Source organism: Leptopilina boulardi, unplaced genomic scaffold (genome assembly GCF_019393585.1).
Source record: "Leptopilina boulardi isolate dan_hultmark-lab unplaced genomic scaffold, ZJU_Lbou_2.1 LbouV2_302, whole genome shotgun sequence".
Lineage (NCBI taxonomy): Eukaryota > Metazoa > Arthropoda > Insecta > Hymenoptera > Figitidae > Leptopilina > Leptopilina boulardi.
In genome coordinates, this window is record NW_026137866.1 from 2,544,888 (window position 1) to 2,564,200 (window position 19,313).

At 28.3% G+C, this 19,313-nt stretch overlaps 3 protein-coding genes across 8 annotated transcripts; 2 read left to right on the plus strand and 1 right to left on the minus strand.

The window, feature by feature from the left end:
* Positions 1-176: 176 nt before the first annotated feature.
* LOC127282691 (DNA polymerase delta subunit 2) lies at positions 177-3,275 on the plus strand. Of its 2 annotated transcripts, XM_051307118.1 has the most exons (7): positions 177-484; positions 558-859; positions 933-1,137; positions 1,208-1,442; positions 1,519-1,811; positions 1,889-2,040; positions 2,344-3,275. In XM_051307118.1, exons 1-6 carry the CDS (start codon positions 268-270, stop codon positions 2,005-2,007), a joined length of 1,371 nt encoding a protein of 456 aa, XP_051163075.1. In that variant the 5' UTR covers positions 177-267; the 3' UTR covers positions 2,008-2,040; positions 2,344-3,275. The 2 variants fall into 2 exon arrangements, with proteins under 2 accessions (XP_051163075.1, XP_051163074.1); XM_051307117.1 differs by having other exon boundaries at positions 1,889-3,275.
* LOC127282683 (KAT8 regulatory NSL complex subunit 1) lies at positions 2,309-15,453 on the minus strand. Of its 4 annotated transcripts, none has more exons than XM_051307104.1 (12): positions 15,314-15,453; positions 11,170-11,250; positions 8,722-10,350; positions 6,528-7,063; positions 6,033-6,227; positions 5,685-5,916; positions 5,220-5,327; positions 5,004-5,079; positions 4,752-4,911; positions 4,309-4,553; positions 4,092-4,226; positions 2,309-4,020 (listed from the first exon to the last, which is right to left on the minus strand). In XM_051307104.1, exons 3-12 carry the CDS (start codon positions 10,197-10,199, stop codon positions 3,874-3,876), a joined length of 3,312 nt encoding a protein of 1,103 aa, XP_051163061.1. In that variant the 5' UTR covers positions 10,200-10,350; positions 11,170-11,250; positions 15,314-15,453; the 3' UTR covers positions 2,309-3,873. The 4 variants fall into 4 exon arrangements, with proteins under 4 accessions (XP_051163061.1, XP_051163060.1, XP_051163058.1 ...); XM_051307103.1 differs by lacking the exon at positions 15,314-15,453 and adding an exon at positions 13,705-13,939; XM_051307101.1 differs by lacking the exon at positions 15,314-15,453 and adding an exon at positions 12,217-12,701.
* On the plus strand, positions 14,568-18,846 carry LOC127282685 (small G protein signaling modulator 3 homolog). Of its 2 annotated transcripts, none has more exons than XM_051307106.1 (14): positions 14,568-15,084; positions 15,322-15,503; positions 15,649-15,747; positions 15,831-15,994; positions 16,057-16,267; positions 16,326-16,456; positions 16,519-16,752; positions 16,827-16,921; positions 16,993-17,236; positions 17,333-17,512; positions 17,578-17,688; positions 17,751-18,061; positions 18,142-18,323; positions 18,422-18,846. In XM_051307106.1, exons 1-14 carry the CDS (start codon positions 15,016-15,018, stop codon positions 18,612-18,614), a joined length of 2,406 nt encoding a protein of 801 aa, XP_051163063.1. In that variant the 5' UTR covers positions 14,568-15,015; the 3' UTR covers positions 18,615-18,846. The 2 variants fall into 2 exon arrangements, with proteins under 2 accessions (XP_051163063.1, XP_051163064.1); XM_051307107.1 differs by having other exon boundaries at positions 14,572-15,084; positions 18,163-18,323; positions 18,422-18,844.
* Positions 18,847-19,313: the final 467 nt, after the last annotated feature.

A 19,313-nucleotide genomic window follows, 5' to 3' on the forward strand; every position in this document is an offset into this window, starting at 1 on the left:
TCACTGGAAATGAAGATAATATTTATATTTGAAAAAAAATATTAATCTTTTTTTAAATTAAGATCCAGGATAATTTTTTAAATAAGCGCGGTAAAATTTTTGTCCAATCGATATTATTTTTTTTCTGCGCATGCGATTCTATTGTTAATGGCGGGAAAAGAGGAAAACAATTTCTAAAAGTGAGGTTATATTTAGAAACATCATCCTGTTTGTGTTTTTCTATACTATATTTATTTAAAAAAAAAAGTGTTAATTGTTAAAAAAAAAATGGTTCAAAATAAGGAAACTCTGATGGAAACAGATGATTCCGAGAATACATCAATTAATAATGAAATATTCACAAGAGAATCAGCTAATTATCAAGATCTCGCGTCTAAATATCGTGATATTTCTGATAATTATTCTAAACAATTCGCTAAAATATATACGGCAAGAATAACAGAATTATCCAAAGTTCTCATTGAAAAAACACGGGAAAAATGGGGTAAAAAAATTAATAATTAATTTATAAAATTATGTATTTTTAATTAAATAATAATTTTTATTAATTAATATAGGTAATGTAAAAATTCATCAACTCTCTGAATTAGCTGAGAGTGAAGGAGAGAAATGTATTATAATTGGAACACTTTATAAACATCAACAAAATAAACCCTCAATATTAAAGGAATTAAGTGAAGATGAACAATTAGTTTTACCTGTTGTTAGAGATGATTATTGTTCTGATGATGATCAAGTTTTTCTTGAGGACGATACATCACGTATTAAATTAGTTGGTAATAATGTCAATATAAAAGATATTGTGACTGGTGTTGTTTGTGCAGTATTAGGACATCAGGATGAAAATAGTTCTTTTAAGGTTTGAGAAAAATTGATAAAAATTTGTTAATTTTATTATTTTTGCTTAATTATTATTTAAAATATTTTTTCAGGTTGAAGAATGGTGTTTTCCTGGTTGTTTACCGCAGGAAAAAATTACATCGACAAAGGGAAAATTAGTTTTAATATCAGGTCTTGAATTAGCAACTACTGAAGCGAATGTGGAATTAAATTTATTGATAGAATGGCTTTGTGGAATGATAGGCGATGCCGATACACAAAAAGAGGGGGCTTCAATTGTTAGAGTTATTATTGCAGGTATTTACAAATTTTTGTTTTCTAAAAAAAAAGAAAGAATAAAATTAATTTTTTAATAAATTATTCACAGGTAACAGTATTCGAGGAAGTTCTGATAATCATATAAATAAAGGACTTCAAGGTGGAAAAGCAATTGATCAAGCTGTCTCAAAGGAAATTGCAATTGGTACGAAAAAAATGGACGATTTGCTTTCTGAATTGGCGAAATTTTGTTGTGTTACTTTAATGCCAGGACAACATGATATTGCAACATTTATGATGCCACAAAAACCTTTGCATTCTTGTATGTTTCCTCAATCTCGAAGGTATTTATTTTATTTTCTATTTAATTTTTAAAAAAATAAAAAAGAAATTAAGAGGAAAATTATTTTTCATTTTTAGATACAATTCTGTGAATGGAGCGACAAATCCCTGGATTGGCAAAATAGGAAATTGTCTTATTTCCGGAACGAGTGGACAACCAATTGATGATCTAATTAAAGTCAGTGGTGCTAATTATTTATCTCCAATCGAATGGCTTGAAAGAACTTTAAATTGGCGACATTTCTGTCCTACTGCACCCGATACATTGCCTTGTTATCCAGATTATGAGAAAGATAAATTTATTATGGAAGAATGTCCAAATATTTATTTCGCTGGGAATATGAACAAATTCGAGACTAAATTATGGAAAGGTCAGTTCAAAAAAAAAATTTGAATTTCATTTAATTTGAAAAAAATTACTATTATTAATAATAATAATTTATTTTAGGTGAAAACAAACAAATTGTGAGATTGATTTGCATACCAAAGTTTTCTACTACAAAAACAATTGTTGTTGTTGATTTAGAAAGTTTTGAAACTCGAACCGTTTCCTTTGGAACTAGTTAAGATCATCTCTCTATCTTTCTCTTGAGAAATCAGGTGAAATATTTTCTTTTTGTCTCACAAAATAGTTTTTTAATAGTTAGTTATTTAATTCTAGTTCTTCTTTTTAAAAAAAAACAAGTTTTATAAAATACAATTTTTTAAAAAATGCTATTTAAAAAATTTTTTAAGTTTATTTTTCCTTTTGTACAATTTTTTCTATTTCACAATTCTTTTACTTTTTTTTTTTTTTTTTTTATCAATTGGGCATTTTTTTTTTTAGTAAAATTATAATTTCACGATAATAAAAAAGAGTATACGAAAATTAAACTTAGTGAATTCGTTTTCTGTTTTATTCAGGACTTTTTTTTTAAATATAGTATCACAGAACGTTGAAGGTAACATGCTTCAAACATTACAATGAAGTACCCAAGCGAGTTTTCTTTTTTTTTTTTTTGTTTTTTTGTTTTTTTGTTTTTTTACAACTTTGGTAAAATCTCAATTTATGTGCTTCGCCTTACAGTGTACTATTGGATGTAATCTGATGAAACCGATGAACTTAATTCGTGTCAACAGCACGATAATAATAATAATAATAATAATATTAATGTCTAGACTCGACTCTCACACTTAATTTGAATAATTTCGTCCTCTTGATCGTAAATAGTGTTTGCAAAACGTTAACATCGTAAAGCTATAGTTTAATTGGTGCAAAATGATTTCTTTTTTTCTACAACACTCGCACAAATACGCGGCAAATTTTTTTTTTAATTTTTTAGAAATTATAATTTTTTTAAAAATCATTTTCTCACTTTCAGACTCAGACACTGTCGCACACAAAATTATTTTGTTTCGTATTTCTGTTGTGAAAATTTTTTTTCTTGTTATACGTAACAATTTTTTTTTTTCTTTAAATCACTTTCTGTTAATACTGTCAAGATAAATTGTTTCTCATTTTTTGAAATTTTTTTTTTTTTTTTTAGTAAAAATACAATTTTTTATACAAAGAAATCATTAACGAGAAAGAGGACAGTTTTTTTTGAAAAAAAACTCCTAGTACGTAATGGCGTATCACGTATAATACATAAAAATTTTATACATCGACACCTTGTTAAAAAAAAAAAAATGAATAAAAACAAGAGGATCTGCAGATCATGAATAACTTATTACATGATACATTCGGTTTACACTTATATTATTTTACGTACATACATGTGATGAAGCGCAATGAAATGCGAAAAAAGGATCTTTAAAATTCATCCTTAAAAAAAACTAGATTCTAAAAAAAATAATCACTTACCAACGCCAATGGCGTTACAGTTTAAAGAAATACACAAAAGAAGAAAAAAAAAAAAAAGTAACAAAATTTCAATTGGCACTTTTATTTTTAGTGAATTTTTTTTAAAAATATAAATACAGTTTATTTTTGGTAAAAAAAAAAAAAAAAAAAAAAAAAATTGTGAGATTCTAGCGCTCAAACAATTGATTATTGTGTTTTTTTTTCTTTTTCTTTTACAAATTACTTGAAACGATCAGAGAAGCGAAGTGTTTTCTTTTTTCTGTAAAAATGGTAAGTAAAAGTGTACCGCTTTTTTAAATCTAGCTTTTTGTATGCTTTGGCCAGAGTAGTCACACACGCAAACGAGGTTTTTTCCATTAATATAAGAAGCATAATGAAGATATAAAATTTATAATATAATAATATAATACACTTTACAGATTCGCAACCTTCTTTTTTTAACAAAAAAAAGAGAAAAAAAATTAGGTTGCATGTCATTTGACCGACAAGTAAATATTTCAACAATTGACAGGTTGACATTCGCATTTTTTTTTTCATTTTTCAATATAATAAATGACGAATAATAATCTGCAATTGAAAATAATTTTTTCCTATCTTTTAGCAGTCGGACGTATTCTTTCCTTTTCGGTATTTCGATCGTCCGCAACTGTCCATTCGGGATCATTTGGATCTTCTCCCTCTATTTCGCAATATGCCGATTCTGTTGAATCCGATTCCGGTGAATCCAAATCCATTAACTGTATAAAAAAAAAGCATTGTAAAGTGCAAAATCTTTTAAATTTTCTTTTTATCAAAACTTTTCACTTACATTATCGATTTTGTCTTCCTCTCGGGAGCATACAGACGCCGAGGAAGCTTGCCAGTGGCCTTCGGGCATTACTTCCAACATTTTATCATAAACATCTTCAGGTAGTGGAAAAATTCTCGGTTCATATGGTGGAACCTAAATTAAAAGAATTTGAATTAAAAATTTATTGTAATAATAATTATTAGAGAACTAAAGTGAATTTTGAAATACAAGTTACCTCTTTTTCTCTTTCTTCATCAGGTAACGACGTCGAAGTTTCCTTCTCTTTATCCTTCTCTCGATCTTCTCTTGTAAATCTCAATGACGAGATTGTTCGACGTCGCAAAACATGTTGCAAAGCTGGAGGACGATTTACATCAACCTGATGTTCCGCATCGTGACTATTTGACGGTGTCGCGGGAGGTGATGTAATTGGTGATGTCGTATCTCCACCAAAATCACTCGCATGAGGTGACATTGGATCTGAAAATCATTTTTATAAATTTATTTACAAGATTATCACACTCAAAAATTAAATGTTTAAAAACAATTATTTAAAAAGATAATCAAATTTTAAAAAAAGATCTTCCAAGTAAATTAAAATTTTCAAAGAGAAATTTGATTATTAAAAAGAAACAATCTTTTTTGTTTTTTTTTGTATGGAAAAATTATAAAAAATACCTGGTGTATTTGCGCCACTGTCTGCTCTGCTGTCTGTTCGTCGATTATGTCGAATTCGCGATTGATACGGGGGATTTGCAAATGTCATAAAACGCTTGTATTCTTCCTTTTCGCTTCGTCCGTGTCTCAATACAATTGCTTCGTCCGAAACATCTTCAAACTAAATGGAAAAAAAAATTTTTAAAATAAATATTACATTTCAATCGCTGACTATATTGGTACAAATTAAAATTCAATTAGAATTTTACTTACATCGCTATCTTGACTAGGCCTATGCATGACACCATTTTTGACATCGATTTTTATGGGTTCGTCGCACAGCCTCCATCTTAAAATTAAAATAATCTCTTTAGTTTAAAAAAAAAAAAGAATTTATTATTTAGAATTTTAATCTAAGTGTAGTAAATTTGTAATTTATTTCAAATAAATAATTTAAAAAAATACACTAGGTTTTATTATAAAACTTACTTTGGTGTTAAAATTTCCTTGTACTGTAATTTTTCCAGTCTTGTAGAGGCAGCGACACTGTAGGGTATGACAATATTGTCAATGTCGTAGGAATTTTGTCTTAATCGTCTGAAATTATATCAAGAAAAAAAGTCTCGTAATTACAATCTATCAAATTATTTTTCTATTTTAATAAATATTCAATAATTATTTAAAAATTATTATTTTAAATCTACAATTGAAAATTTACCATTATTAAATAAATAATCCATAAAATAAAATCAATTGATATTTAAAAATTTAATTGAAAAACAAAAATATTCAAAATCGTAAATTTTTCTACTCAATTTTAGAGAGAAAATTAACAAAAAAAAAAAAAATATACAAAAAATTCTGAATACTTTTATAATTTTGATGATTATTAATTCAATTAAATTTTTACAATAATATTAAAGAGATTTTAATTAAAACAATTGGAAAATTTACCCATGCGAGCTGGATGTTTTTTCTTTAATTGAAGAATTTTTCTCAGAGGAAGCTGCAATGTGTTGTAATGGAGAAGGCACTGGTGATGAATGTTTACTCGAGCTCGATAGTGCGCTCATTTCCTCGTCATCATCAACTTGCGTCAATTTTGGAACACGTTTTTTAAGACCATGTACATTTCTCTCACGATTAAGTCTACTTCTCTTTCCTTTTAGTACTTTTCTCTTAATTCCTATAAAAAAATAAAAATAATTTTATTAACTATTCGGATTTAATTTCCCTTTTATATAAAAATAATTTCGTTAAAAGAAAAAAAACAAAAAAGTTTTATCTAAAAATAATACACACTTGATGTGACAATACTGGAAGTTGATTTCTTCAATCGTGATGTATATTTTGTTCTGTGCTCAACAATTTTTTTACTTCTCTTTTCGCTTGCATCCTTATCCTTGATTTTTGACATTCGAACATTACCCCGTAACATTTTTTGCTGCCAATCAACTGACTTCATTATTGCTTCCAAATGAGTTCCTTGCAAAGTATCTGTCGAAAAATAAAAATTCAATTATTTTTCCCAATAAATTCCTATATTAATATTAAAAAAATTTGCCAATTATATTAAGATACAGTTTTCATTTAGAAAAAAAAAATTATGATTATAAACACATGACCTTTTATGAAAGTGCATTTTCCTCGAAAATTCCTATTCATTTTTAATTTTCGAATAGCAAAACAATTTTTTATAGAAGATTAAAAATCCTTTAAAAACGCGTTAAGGAAAATTTTAAGTTTCGCGAGACAAAAAAAAATAAAGAAGATACAATTTGTGAAAGAGATATTTACCATCCGGGAAGGATAAGACCGGATGGAAGCCAGGATCGACGAGTGCGACACGCTCTTGGACAGAAAGTTGTTCAAGTGGCTCTTGGGGTTGTGTTGGATCGAGTCTCCCGGTGCAAAGTGCACACGAGGGCAGTACATGATCGCAACCACAACGTATTGTGGATGCTTTTGCTGCACGTTTTGATACTTCATGTAGCCTATCGACTTGAAGTAATTTTCGTTTTTTATAAATTGACCAGACAAACGGCCTGGTACGACTTGACGATGATTCACCAGTTGTACCAACACCACCAACACTATTTCCACCATCAGGATTATTGTAACGTCCTGTGGATCCTGGCAATACACCACTGTAACCATTAACAGTTTCGGCATTATCAAGTATAACCAAGCCCTTCGTCGCCCTGATATGACGTTGCAGATCATTGTGCTGACGAATTCTATATTCCAGATCCGATATTTGCGCTTGTAACCAGGTCCATCGTGATGCAATACTTGCACGGTCTTGAGCAAATCGCCAAGCTGCCCGTTTTGATCTGCAAGCAAAACTCTCGATCGATATTCCAATATTCTTTTAACGGAGTTTTTAACAGGGCATTTAAATAACCGTGACTATTATGGTACACATCAGGGGAGGGAGGCAATCTCACAGATATTGTTTCATAATTTTTTAATTTAAATACCGAAAATTAATTTTAATTCGAACTTTAATTTAATTCAAATTTAAATATTAATTATTATTTTTATGTTCCTAATTAATTAAAAATTTAGTGAAATTAATTTTATTGCAGTTAAACAAAAATTAAAAAATTATTTTTGACAGAAGTTAATATTAAAAATATTTTACGTTTCAAAAATCGATTATTCATGTTTATAACTAAAATAAAGTAAATGTGAATTCGATACATTTGAAATTACAGAACCAGCTATTTTTTGTCGATGGCTTAATCAATGTAAACATTGATAATATTTGATAAAAAAAAATTTATTCTTTATTTGGACATAGAACTAATCAAAATTTCTATTAAAACAAAAAAAAATACACATAAGTAGATTATTTTATTCACGTCAATTATTTTTTAATAAAAGTAAAAATATTAAAATTATTATCATTGTGGGAAAAAAAATTAAATTTACTTTACAAAAATGAATTTTTTTTTTATAATCATCATTGTTCAAAAAAAAAGTATTCGTCATCTATGAAGAAATTCGTTTTCATGCTTTGATAACTTTGAGGAAATTAGCGTCATGAAATGATAATTATTAGAGTAAAATTTATTGGATAGTTAAAATTTTATGTCATATTTAATATGCATGTTACATTTAATGATTCTTTTGTTTTATTTTTTAAAGAGAAAAAAACAAAAATGTTCTAACAATTTCAGTTATTTAAAATTTGCAAGAAGAATAAAATTGAATTGTTTGCAATAATCATTAATTAAACTTATATAACTTTATAATTTCGCAGATAATTTTGTTCAAATTATTCTCTCTTTTTTTCATTTTGATCAACCGCTAACTTTTCTGGTCCAGTTAATCAAATTAAAATACCATCAATATTTTCTCTATATATATCTAAGAATCCTTATCAACTCTCTAATCAATTGTTAATTACAAGTCTTTAAACCGAGCCAAGTTAATTATATTCGATTTAAAAAGACTTGTCACAATATTTAAATCTACATTGATTGGATTGATAAAAACGGGTCCTATTATCAGATCATACTTTTCAATTTATTGAAAATTGACTCATTTGTAAATATAAATTAGCGTATAGAAATCAGAAGATATTTTTTCCAAATTACTATCTCTATTATTTAAAAAAAAAAAATGTAAAAAATACTCACAACAGGTCTAAATATATCTTCCATGTATTTTTGAAAACAAATCCCAAATTAAAAATTGGTATTTAAAAAAATAAACTGTTTTTGCAACTTTTCATATCAGGTACGAAACCATTTAATTTTAATTTGTTAATTAAAATAATTAATAATTTTGATTTTTCAAATTTTTAATTAAAATAAATCCAAATCAAACTGAATTAGAATTAGAATTAAAATGGTTTTATAATGATAAATTAGATTTGATTTTAAAAGTGTAAAAACGTGTTTTCGTTGAAGGATATTTAAAAATCTATCTTCCCTGTTGAAAATGATCACTAATGATGAATTTAGCAATAATTAAAAACACTCACATGGACAATTGTTGTTGGTGTAGATTATTAAATGTCTGCATCTCATCACAACTTTCACCCCCACTACTTGAGGCAGTACAATCTGAATCTAAATTTGATTCCAATAAATGTAAATGTGATACCAATGGTCCAGCAACACTTTCAACTTCTTCGCCTTTAATATTAATTTGCGATGCAGCAAAGGCAGGATGTCGACTTGTACTACCAGTTCCAGTATTTGTATTATCCCTTGAACCGGCACCAAAATACCGGCAACACACACGTTGTCTACTAACACTGCTACTTTGAGCCACACATGTTTTTTCAATATTTTCCAAAAAATTACTCAAACTACTATTCACTTCCGGACTACTTTTTGCAGCGGTTTTCGAACTAATACCCGATAATTCTTGAAAAAAATATTGTTTAACACCATTATGAGCGAGTTCAAGTACACCTGTATTCTCCTCAGCCACATGCCTACCAACAAGTCGAGCTTGTAATTTACGTAGTCGTCTCATTAAAAATGCACATCGCCTTTCATTTTCATATTGATTTTGTACAACTAAATCTTCATGTGGTTTTAAATTTTCAACTTTCACTTGTTCAATATCCTCTGTTGGATTAACATAATCAGTACATAAACCAACAAAATCTTCATCAAGTAAATTTTGTTCAAACGATGGAAATATCTCTGAACCGGGAAACATTTCAACAACACCATCATTTGTACTTTGATGTGCTGATAATTCACTATTAACAACACCAACATTATCAGCTCCCTCCATTGATTTAATCACTTGTAATATTTCTTCAACATTTTGTCCAATATCACCGACATTCGATACATTTGGATCGACTTGTATTTTATCGGCAAAACCCATGATTTCATCAACCTCATCGAGCGCTTTATTATCATCACAATCATCAACAGCAGAGTCCGTTAAAGGCACGTCCACATTTGATTTCAAAAAACACATATTATCCGTTTGATCACCCATAGATGGGTCGTTCATTATAATATCTGTCTCACTATTCTTTACGATCAATGATCGTTGTTGTTTACGTCGTTTATCAACGTCTTTTAATTCAAAATTCAAATTCTTCTCAGAAATTAAGTTATTAGATTCATTATCAAATCCAGATAAATTATCAAAACTGTGCGCATATTTGGAATTGATGACATCACGAATCAAATCCTTGGATATACCAAGAAGAAACTGGTCATCAATTTTTGTTGGTTTCACATTAGCTGAGACAACAAATTTTGCTAGTACCTCACGATTATTACAAATATCCGAGGCCTGTTTTGGTGATAGAAATCCAACTGGCAATGTGGGAAGTAAATTTTCAGGCTTTTGAGGACCGCCTTCCGTCAGAGCAGGGGCCATCACTGCCACTGACGTTGCAAATTCTGCTGCCGCCTCGACATCCAGAGGCTCCCACCTGTGCCCACTGCACCCACACCACAAACTTCCCTTAAATCGACTCAATCCCATTCATCCATTACTTTTTTGGATGCCACTTTTCCATCGATTATTCTCAATAAATTGTTTTCATATTCAAAAAATTCAATCCAGAATTTTTTTATCCAATTGGTGGCGTGCATCACGTTGCAAAGGTGGACAGCAGCATCATTTTCCTTTGATCCTAAAAAAAAAGGTACCAATCAATTTTTTTTGCATAAAATTTTATTTACAAATTTTAAAAGAATTTACATTAAAAAAAAATTTTATTAACAAAATTAATTTCATTTTTCTTTTTAAGCAAAGACGAAAGGGTTCGTTTTCGTAAATAAATATAGATTTTCAATTTTAATTTAAAAAAAAAGGAAACGTCATCGTTAAACTCGTAACAATCTTTTTATATTTTGCGCCATTGTGTATATATTTATTTATTTAGGTCGTAAATACGGAGAAATCTCGTGCGGGAATAGAATAACATACATGATAATTATTCAAGTATATATAAACGTAAATAATCTTCTTAAAACGTTATAGACAAGAAAATTAACGAAATTGTTTCACTATTTTTTATAAATTTTTAAAATTTCATAAATATTAAATTATTATATAAATTGTCTAGAAAAAAATTATGACGTAATTTTTAAATGTTTCCCTATATCATTTACATATTAAATTTTTTTTCTTTCCTTTTTTTAAATTAAAATCCACTTTATTTTGCCTTTTTTTTCTCCCGCAATTAATTATTTAAACAGCAATTTTTTTTTTTTGAGAGTAAATTTTCCAGAATCAACACTATTCACAAACGCTGCTTTCAATCGATTTCTGCACACTCGGCACACCACCACTTTCAAAGAAAACTAGAATTACACAAAATCATAGGAAACAAAAGAAAAAAAAACTTTCCAAAGACTAAAAATCTTTTTAATAAACGAAAAAACCGGTATTTTCTTTCTTTTTGACTCTTAAAAGTAAACCGGAATTTTTTTTTAAAGAGATTACTCACCTTAACCGTCGTTATTCAGTTTGGGGACACACACCGCTTTACATTAAAAACCGTTGCGAATTTATTTCGGAGCAGAATATTCTGTAGAGAAAGAAAAAAAAATTATTATTAAAAATTAATTTCTTAAAAATAAAAAGGCTAGAAACATTTAGCGGCGGCCGGTAATGAAAAAAAAAAAAGACGGAAAGAGAAAGAAATAGAAAGTGAAAGAGAAGAAAAAAGATAGTTGCAGCAAGAAAGAGAGAGAGAAAATTAAAAAGAGACGGAGATAAATAAAAGAGAGAACACTTGAAAGAGTAAGACAGTGAATTCGACGGGTGGCGTTTTCAAGGGAGGAGGAGGAGCAAGAGTAAGAGAGAGGGAACTAGAACCTTAAGGGCGTGAATTGAAAAGGTCTTCCGTTAATAACGTTAGGGCTATATACAAAGAAAAACAAAGGAAAAATCGCATAATCACTACCATTTAACAAAAAGTTAAGAGGCGTTGTTAATACAACAGGGTTATCTATCGCAGGTACTCGTATGACGCATCCCCACGTGATCGAACAATCTCGGGAACCTGCAGCAGAGGAAGTTCCCGGGAACAAAGTCGACTCGTCTTTATAGCAATTGACACCAAAAAAAAAAAAAAAAAAAAAATGCAGGGAAAAAATGCATACCAGAAAAAATGTTGATTTTTTTTCACCCCAGGAAAGCTGGGTATCTGCTGGTCTTGTCTTGTCTTCCTGTGGGTCACAAAGTCTATTGCATAATGACGCGCAAGAATCGTTTCCCCGGCGGTAAAATTACCGGGCGTCCACGTACGCGGTTTGGGAATATTGCAGAAGTTCCTTTGGTTTCTTGGCAAAGGAAAAACCGAGCGCGACGGGGAAAGAGAGGAGGGAACGATAATCAGGCGAGCGGTCGAATGTGAGGCGGGTACAACACACACACACACAAACATACAGCAAAAGCGTGCGTGTAAGAGAGTTAAACCAACATTTCAAAGAAGTGAAAGAGAGACAGAGACAAAGAGAAAGAGAATGTGAGTGAGTGAGAGGAAACGTACGGAAGAACGAGGCGAGCGGCTCCCTTCGCGATGTTGCGGCAGCGTACAATGGCGGAGCAAAAAACTATACGATCCTTTTTTTCTTATTTTTGCAAAGAGGCACCATACACGATTTCAATAATAATTTAAATAATTCACTCGTTTAGAGGAAATGCGAACAGCTTGAACAAATGCCGCTGTTGTTCAAGACACTAAAAGCACTACGCAATTCACAGCACGAGATAAATCCGTCACACCCAATGCTCGATATGTACTGTCGCAGTATCAAGAAAGAGCAAAGCGTCGGTTTCATTAATATGGAGAGAGTTTTACAATTGTAATTTGATGGTTACCAACGAGTATTGAATTTGTTTAGTGCCAATACCGTCTTTTTTAATAACGGCACAACTCGCACGAATTAACATGTACACATTAACATTTATTAATATATAGGAAATTCGACCAACTTCGCTTCTGGCGAAGCGGTACTACTGACTGTGGCCTTCGCAGACACGCTAACCAATCGCAAAATTCTCCTAAGTCCAATTCACATGGTGCCAACATAACCTCCATTGTTCATTTATAAATCTCCACCAATCAAAATGCGAGACGCCAAAAAATTATTTCCCGCGCCTTTACTTTCAACCACGTTACCAAATTCACATGTTTAAATTACAGGGACGCATTTTACAGGGTTTACAACTTAGAAAAATTATTCCCTATATTTAATTGTAAAATGTTCAATTTAAACAAATTTAAATTATAATTACAAAAAATATTTTATAATTAATTAAAAATTATCTATCAATATGAGTAAAATATTTAAATAATATTAACAGTTTTTTTTCGATTTATAAAAAATATAAAATTAAATAAGTATACGTTCCTGGGCATAATTTGAAAACCGGTGTTTTATTATTTAGATAATTTTAAAAACATAATGATCATTAATGAAAATTCAAATTAAAAATAATTTGTAGAAAAAATACATCAATTATTTATGAGAAAATTGATTTAACGGTTTTCAACAATTACGTTTTGATAAACATTTCAAAACATTTCATCATTCAGGAAAATGTCTAAAAATATATTATCAATTTTATCTTACTATTAAATCTTTGACTTTTCCTGAAAAAAAATTTGCACATAGTTTTAGAAAAAATTATTATTTACATTTACCTGAATAATATTTTCAATATTGTAACATTTTATTAAATATTAATTCTATTGTATTAAAATAAAATTTTGTTAGAAATTTAATTATAAATTATTTAATTTATATTTTAATTATTTAAAAAAAATTGTTAATATCTTCGTTAAATAATTAAATATGTTACCCATTTAGACTATTTGAATTTTTTTTTTTTTTTAAATAAAGTGCACAAAATGAAATGCAAATTTGTTTAAATTGAACACGACATGAAACAAAAGTGAGTCGTGGGAACTGCCTTTTATATCGACCACGTGTCAGCAACAAATTTTATGTTAAATTTATTAATCATAAATTACCTGAATTCTTCGTCGCTGACCGATGAATTTAAGAAAAATTGTGTCTCTATTGATTTAATTCGCGGATGTTGCATCAGATGCGTTAAATTCAAACTATTTGAAGAGGCAGGACGTGAATTTTTTAGTTACGTTCTACCGGCAAACAGTCGGTCTCTCTCTCTCTATTTCTCTCTTGAAACGAATCAAGCGAACTGAGCAAGTTTAAACAAGTTTGTCAATCCCTTCCACATGTTTCATCATTTCGTCATTTTTTCAATTATACACTCCGAATTTAGCAGAAATCTCGATAATTTTCACTAAAAAAAAAAAAAAAAAAAAATTGATTCAAACAATGGAAAATATCAAATATCTTATATAATATCCAGGAACATTCACGAAAATTAGACCGGTTTTTAAAATGATCAGTTATGTAACAAAGTGACATTGAACCCTTCCCTTTTTTTATTGATAAAAAAAAAATTAACAAATAAATTTTTTACTATAATGTTATTATTTTATTATCAAAATACATTTTTAGATTTCTGATTTTTTATTACGTTATTTATTATTTTTCTTTGATAATTATGTAATTATAATTTTAGAATATCTATGTTATTATAATATAATTTACACTGTTAATTAAAATATTTTTATTGATATATTTAATATTTTTTCCTTTTGAAAAATATAAATAAAATTTAATTTCTTTTGTAAAAATCGTAAAAATTCTGTGTATGTTTAGTGAAAACCAGGTTATTGTAAAAATAGATACGTTCCTGAATAGTAAGGTCGATTACAAAAAAAAAAAATTTGTTCCAAATAAAAGTAAATTGAAAAAGAATAAAAATAAAATTTATTCTCAAATTACTGACACATTAGGAGCTGAGATTTTTTTATCCCAAAAAACGAGAAAAAGTAACCGACTTTTTTTTTAAAAGTATTTAATTTTTGTATACTAACGTCAATGTATAGAGGCACTGTATGTGTGTACATACAAACACAAGTACGGAGGATTTAGTTACACGTCTACATACGTCACTCTTATTATGCTGTATTATGTTTAAATATCCCATCTGGAGCATCTGCTATAGTATTTTATTATATATTACGATTGTGTATATTAATACGATTTAAAAAATTATCAGTGATCTGACAGTTGTGCGTGTGTAAAGTTTATTCGTATCTTTGTCAAAAAAAAAAAAAAAGAAAACAGAATATCCTGACAGTAAACAATCAATATAAACGAATAACATGTGGAACGAGAGAAATTAGAAAAAAAAATTGACGTAAAATTAAAAAGAAGATAGATTTTTTCTAAACGCGAATTGAAAAATGGAAATTGCCAAGTCTCTTTTACAAGTTAGAAACCATGAAGGTTATGTTGGCAGAGACGATCATAAAGTATGATTTTTACTATTTATTTTTGTTTAGCTTCAGATAATTTTAATTTTAAAAAAAGTCTAGTAAACAATACAAATGGTAAAAATCTTTTTTTTAAACTTTGTTTTGATATTTTTGTTATTTTACTTATAATTATTTTTAGGTATTTTAGTAGTTGTTATTTTTTTTTGTTTTACTATTAATTATATTTTTGTATTAATATTTAATTTATAAATAATTAAATTCTTACCTCTATAGAAAAAAGTGGAAACTGCTGTCTCAGATGATGAATATGAATTGGAAGGAGCAGGATTATCGGGAGAAGTCTTATCACCTGCACCAGGAGGTCCTTTCTCTGCTCTAACACCGTCAATGTGGCCTCAGGATATTTTAGCAAAATTAAATCAACCTGACGATCCAAATTCTCAACCAGAGTACAGGTACTTTTTTTTCTAATATAAATTTACAATTATTATTAAATCGATAATAAAATATAAATGTAAAAAAAATTTTTGTAAACACAAATTTGCAAATATAATAATTTTGCGAGCGAAATAAATTAAAAAAAAATAACTTTTACCACAGATTTGACGAATTTGGATTTCGCGTGGACGAGGAAGATGGACCAGAGCAAAGTTCAAAAAAATTATTAGGTGTCCCTTTCGTTGAAGATCCTCAGCATAGGTTCTCTAAAAATAATTCTTTTTATCAATAAAAAGAAAAATGTATTTTAATTTTCTTAAATGATTAATTTTTTTATTACTTAGATTGCAGTGGGTGACACTTTTAGAATTCAGTCACAATAAAGAAGTGTCGGAATTATCATGGCAACATGTTGACAGAAGACTACCGAGAAGTGATAAATTACGTGAAATGGTCCATCAAGGAATTCCACATTCACTTCGACCACAAATTTGGATGCGAATGTCAGGTAAAAAAATTTTTTTATATTTCTAATTATTGTTAAATAAAATTATGTTCTCTTTTTTCCAGGGGCTTTGCAAAAAAAGATTTCATCAGAAACTACCTATCGAGATATTGTAAAAGCCTCGAGTAATGATGCTTTAATGACAAGTAAACAAATAGAAAAAGATTTACTTCGTACAATGCCAGCAAATGCGTGTTTCAGTCATTTACACAGCACTGGAATACCAAGATTAAGAAGATTAATGCGAGGTCTTGCCTGGCTTTATCCAGAAATTGGGTAATTTATTTTAGTATTTTTTCTTTTGAAAACAAAAATAAAATTTTTTCTTTAATAGATATTGTCAAGGAACTGGAACAATAGCAGCGTCATTATTATTATTACTTGAGGAGGAAGATGCATTTTGGATGATGGCAACAATAGTCGAAGATTTATTACCAGCTTCTTATTATTCCTCAACGTTATTAGGTTATTTTTCTTTTTTTTCTATCCCATGTTATTTTTTCGCTAATAAATTTTTTTTTAAATAGGATTACAAGCAGACCAAAGAGTACTTCGAACATTAGTGTCAAATTACTTACCGGATATTGATCATGTTCTTGTTCAACATGACATTGAATTAAGTCTCATATCGTTGAATTGGTTTCTCACTTTATTCGCCTCAGTTGTACATATGAAAATTCTTCTTAGAATTTGGGATCTTTTTCTTTTCGATGGATCCATTGTTCTTTTTCAAGTCACACTTGGAATGCTGAAAATTAAAGGTATAAAAAATTATTCAAATTATTGCAAAAAAAATTTTTTTTTGTAAATTTGAAAAAAAAACAATCTTTTTCAGAGGGTGAATTGAAGCAAGTGGAAAATTCAGCACAAATTTTCAATGCCTTATCGGATATTCCTGGTGACATTGACGATGTTGATCAATTATTTAGGGTAATTTTTCAAATTTCTTTTTAATTAATTTAAAATTAATTATAAAAAAAAATATTTAAAATATTATTTAGGTATCTATGGAAGTCAGTGGATCGTTGACTGATGTTTTAGTTGACACACATCGAAGACGTCATTTGGCATATTTAATGGTCGATCAAGGTGGATTGGTGGGAAATCCAGATGCAACGCCAAATTTACCAAAACAACATTTAAATCGTCGTCAAATGAAAAGAAGTAAATCTGTCATTCAAACAATTTTATTTGGCAATGACGATTCAGAGGACGATGTTAAATGTAAAAATATCCGTCAAACTGGTAGGAATTTTGATTTAAAATTTTATATTGTAAATTTTGATTTAAAATATTAATTTAAAAAAATTTTAATAAAAAAAAAATTGCTTTACAATGCAGAACTTTTAGTGGATCTAAGAGAAGCGATTTTACAAGTAGCGCGACATTTTATGAATCTTGATCCAAAATTAAGTAATTTATCATTAGTCGCTGATTATACGATGGAGAGTCACGCTAAAGATCACGATAATTATGTGAATGTTTCCCGAATTCGAAAAAGAAGAGCAAAAGCTTTATTGGGTGAGTATTTGGATAATTTTTCAAAAAAAAAAGGTAATAGTTTTAAATAAATTTTTTTTTTTTAGATTTCGAACGACATGATGATGATGAATTAGGTTTTCGAAAAAATGACATAATCACGATAATTAGTCAAAAAGACGAGCATTGTTGGGTGGGAGAATTAAATGGACTTCGAGGTATAATATTTCGGAAAAAAAAGAAATTCAAATATTTTAATAAATAAAAACTTTTCATTTAGGTTGGTTTCCGGCAAAATTTGTGGAATTATTGGATGAGCGCAGTAAACAATATACATGCGCAGGTGATGATACAGTGAGTGAAGCAGTTACGGATTTAGTGAGAGGAACTTTGTGTCCGGCAATAAAAGCAGTTTTAGAACAAGGAATGCGAAAACCAAGTTTTTTAGGTGGACCTTGTCATCCATGGCTTTTTATTGAGGAAGCATCAACGCGAGAAGTTGAAAAAGATTTTGATTCTGTTTATAGTCGATTGGTTTTATGTAAAACTTATCGACTCGATGAAGATGGAAAAGTTCTCACACCGGAAGAGGTATTTTTTTTCAAACAAAAATTTAAATTTAAAATATCTTTTTACATAAAGAAAAGAGAATTGAAATTGAAAAATTAAAGATTACCTTGTCAACATTTCAGCTGCTTTATCGTTGTGTACAATCAATTAATTTGAGTCATGACAATGCACACGCTCAAATGGATGTTAAATTACGTTCTCTCATTTGTCTCGGTCTCAATGAACAAGTTCTTCATCTTTGGCTCGAAGTTTTGTGCTCCTGCGTTGAAATTGTACAAAAATGGTAATGAATATCTGAAAAAAATAATAAAATTTACAATTTAAATAAATTTTTTTAGAATTTTAAAATTATTCTATAAAATACGAATAATTTTATTTCAGGTATCAACCTTGGAGTTTTGTCAATAGTCCCGGTTGGGTTCAAGTAAAATGTGAATTAAGAATACTCAGTCAATTTGCTTTTAATTTGAATCCTGATTGGGAATTGCCACCAAAGAAGGAACAATCTCAACCATTGAAAGACGGAGTTCGTGACATGCTTGTGAAACATCATCTCTTTAGTTGGGATTTATAAAAATAATATTTTTTTGAATATTTTAAATAACTACTATTCAAAGAACTTCTTAACGCCAAAGTTTACAAAAAGCAATTGACTAAAATATTTTATAAAAAATTAGAAAATTTTTAAATATTTCACTGAATTTTTACAAATGTTTAAATGTAAAAATATTATTCCCTTTTTTTTAAATAGAATAATTAAACATTTTTAATATACAAATACAAAGAAATAAAATAACGTATACAATTATTTTTATTTTATGTATTTCAATTTAATTTTTAATTTATTATTTTATTAAATTTAATTATAATATTAATGATTAAAAAAAGAATGAGAAAAAAAGAAATTGAAGAGAATTAAATTTAAAAAAATATATAAAACTATAAAATAATTATTTATTGATAGAGAACGTATCATGACAAATTATGTATAATAAAAATATATTTACTAAGTAATCGTTTTTTTCGTGAAAAAACTTATTTATCATTAATAATTAACTAATAATATATTAATTTTAATATTTGCATTATTTATAATTTTTATAAATCTCTGTAAAGCAAATAAAAATAATTGTATTGTTATTTGAAATAATTTCCAAATTTTTAACAGAATTTAAATTAATGGACTGAAAAAAATAATTTAATAATTATACTAATTTTATCTAATTGTGAATTTAAAATTTTCTAAGAGAACAGAAAGTTAAAATAGCACCAA